This window comes from Dendroctonus ponderosae, unplaced genomic scaffold (genome assembly GCF_020466585.1).
Source record: "Dendroctonus ponderosae isolate FM_Combo_2020 unplaced genomic scaffold, Dpon_F_20191213v2 Dpon_F_20191213_8, whole genome shotgun sequence".
Classification (NCBI taxonomy): domain Eukaryota; kingdom Metazoa; phylum Arthropoda; class Insecta; order Coleoptera; family Curculionidae; genus Dendroctonus; species Dendroctonus ponderosae.
Genome location: NW_026019016.1, coordinates 331,301 through 333,913, shown reverse-complemented (window position 1 = coordinate 333,913; position 2,613 = coordinate 331,301). Strand labels below are relative to the sequence as shown.

The 2,613-nt window shown below is 34.6% G+C and overlaps 1 protein-coding gene across 1 annotated transcript; it reads right to left on the bottom strand.

Moving 5' to 3' along the window:
• Positions 1-400: 400 nt before the first annotated feature.
• LOC109534483 (serine/threonine-protein kinase RIO2-like) lies at positions 401-2,293 on the bottom strand. Its single transcript, XM_048669310.1, has 3 exons — positions 2,209-2,293; positions 1,000-1,249; positions 401-945 (listed from the first exon to the last, which is right to left on the bottom strand). The coding sequence occupies exons 1-3, from the start codon at positions 2,291-2,293 to the stop codon at positions 870-872; spliced, it is 411 nt and encodes a 136-aa protein (XP_048525267.1). The 3' UTR covers positions 401-869.
• Between the last annotated feature and the right edge of the window lie 320 nt (positions 2,294-2,613).

The window sequence follows — 2,613 nt, the reverse complement described above, 5'->3', positions numbered from 1 at the left end:
GATCTACACAAATCCAAAAAATGAATCTAAATATTTCATAGAGAAAGCAGACGACCATTTTAAAAATATACATATATAGGAGGAGATACATATATACAAGGTGTGATTGTTGCATTCATCAATTCGCTTAAAGTTGTAGTGATAACGCTATCCAGTGGAGCATTTGTAAACATATTCATCTATTATGTAGCACAAGGAAAGAAGGTGTTGGCCAATTTCAATTAACGAGAGATGCAATTCGACAAGTTGGTAGTCAACGGACCAGCCACAATGACATTGAAAATATCATCATATCAGAAATTACAAAAGAGAAAAAACGTATTACAAACAATGATTTAGAAAAATAAAAAGCTATATTAAAGGATATGATCATGAGGATAATTGACAATACAAGTAACACTGAAATTTAACAGTATATTCAAAGCCTAGTTTTACCAACAGTTTAAGTACTCGACAACTCCAACAATATAATTTTATAAAAAAAAACTCAGAAGAAAAAACAAAAGCTAAAAAGAAACCTGCTAATAAATTATTGGAACCCTAATTGAGACTGTTTTCCGAAAAGAAGAAGGCACAGCAAAGTGTCGCTCGTATTGGAAAACCTTCTTCGACAGAAAAGAAATTGATTTACGCTCAAATTTTATCATAGAGTAATGAATCTTTTAGTTGAATATTCAGTTCACTTCTTCGTCGAAAGAGTTTTGGAAGAATCCCCAATCGAAATCTTCGTCTAATTCGACATGAACGTGTTCCAGAGGTTCTTCATTTAATTCACCGGCCGTCGCAACATCGCAGTTATTAGACTCATTCCAGAGTTGCTGCCTCACTGCTTTGACGAGTTCGGCCAGGTCCTCTTTGAGCCCAATACGCTAGGCCTCCATATCTATGATGTCCAAGCGCACCACGTCTGAGAATTGAGGGAATGTTTCGCTTTCGAAGCCGAACCTGTAAAAATATTCCTATTTAGTAAACTGCCAATAGTCGACTTTCCCAACTTGCCTTTTTTTGAAGAAGTTGATCACGCAATTCACATCCCTTTCGAAGAACATTTTAACATTTGCATGGTGAGTAAAAATCATGTGTGAAAAATCCATGATGACTGGCCTCACGTAGTGAGTGATAAAAATGTTGAATTCTTTGAAGTCACCATGAACCACCCCGTACAAAGCAAATTTCATTATATTGTTCATCACTTTGTCGTAAAGAGCCTTCACGTTGTCCAGTTCATGTACGCGATGAAGAAGATTGCCTGAAGAAAATGCCGTTTTAATATATTTTAATATGTACAGTGTTATTGATTGAGCTTTGGCCACCTCGTTTTTGCATCTAATGTGCAATTTAGAGAAAAATGTTAAATAAAAAGTTGTAGATATTAACGTCTAATTTAATAATATTTTTCTAAATTGAATGCCGATCTTTTTATTGCATAGTCGAACTATTAGATCGAACTTTTAGTCCTATTAGAGATGCCAAAAGTTGTTTTTTTTTCAAATTTTCGGTTGTTTTTAATTGACAATGATATTGTAATTAATGCTTATTGTGTTAATAACCTATATTGGTTAAGCTTTGGCCACCCCGCTCATGTATTTAATTTGATATTGAGAGACAAACAATTAAATGAAAAAGTTGTTGATATTAACGTATAGCATATTTTAAGCTAATACCAATTGATACAGGGTGTCTGAAATTCAAGTAGCAGACCAATCTTACATTTTTTAAATCGAACGCCGTTCTTTTTGTGGCATATTCGAACTATGCTAGCTTATTTTCAGAGAATACCAACATTTCTATAGAATAGAAGTTCAACAAAAGTTACGGCCTTCAAAATTTACAACTTTGGTATTTTACATTTTTCTCTCTATTTCAAATTAAATGCAAGAGCGGGGTCGCCAAAGCTTAAGCAATATTGGTTTTAACTAAAAAACAATTGAAAAAATAAGATTTATATCAAATAGGCCTAGAATTGTGAGTATCGTTTGATTATGCAATGAAAAGACGGCGGCGTGGAACATTTATACCGAATAGACCTGCACTTTGAGTTATAGTTCGAATATGCATTAAAAAGCACGGAATTCCATTTAAACAAATGTAAGTTTGGTCTGCCCCTTGAATGTGAGACACCCTGTATCTGTTGCTGTTGTCTTAAACTAAACTACACTTTTATATCTACAAGCTTTGAACATGCACATTTAATTATGAAAGACTCACCTTGGATCAGTTCCATTACCACACAATGTCGACTGAGGTCGTAAGGTTGAGGCACCGTAAACTGGCGATCATGCAGGACTTTCATACAAGCGAACTCCTTGGTCGCTGATCTGGCAGACAGGTTCAGCCAGGAAGCAGACTTTCTGTGGAAATTGACAAAAATTGTTTAAGGATTTCAGAAGGAAAAATTTGTTTTAAACAGTACCTTTTGTGATGGTTAGGCTTGTTCACGCCCCTGTTAAAGTACAATAATCCACGCCGGTGCAATTACTAGGAAGTGGCGTGAATATACTTCAATGGAACAATTAGTGCAGTCGGATTAGATTAGACTTTTTTCGGGCACTAAATAGATGAAAGTAAAATTTTTCATAATTAATTTGGTTTTGCTTCAAAAAATCTCACTTT

Excerpts from the sequence above, each read along its gene's own strand:
- LOC109534483 (XM_048669310.1), bottom strand. The coding sequence starts at position 2,293 with ATGAAAGTCCTGCATGATCGCCAGTTTACGGTGCCTCAACCTTACGAC. Across the intron at positions 1,250-2,208 it reads GGTAATGGAACTGATCCAAG|GCAATCTTCTTCATCGCGTA; the intron begins GTGAGTCTTTCA and ends CATTTTCTTCAG. Across the intron at positions 946-999 it reads ATCAACTTCTTCAAAAAAAG|GTTCGGCTTCGAAAGCGAAA; the intron begins GCAAGTTGGGAA and ends ATATTTTTACAG.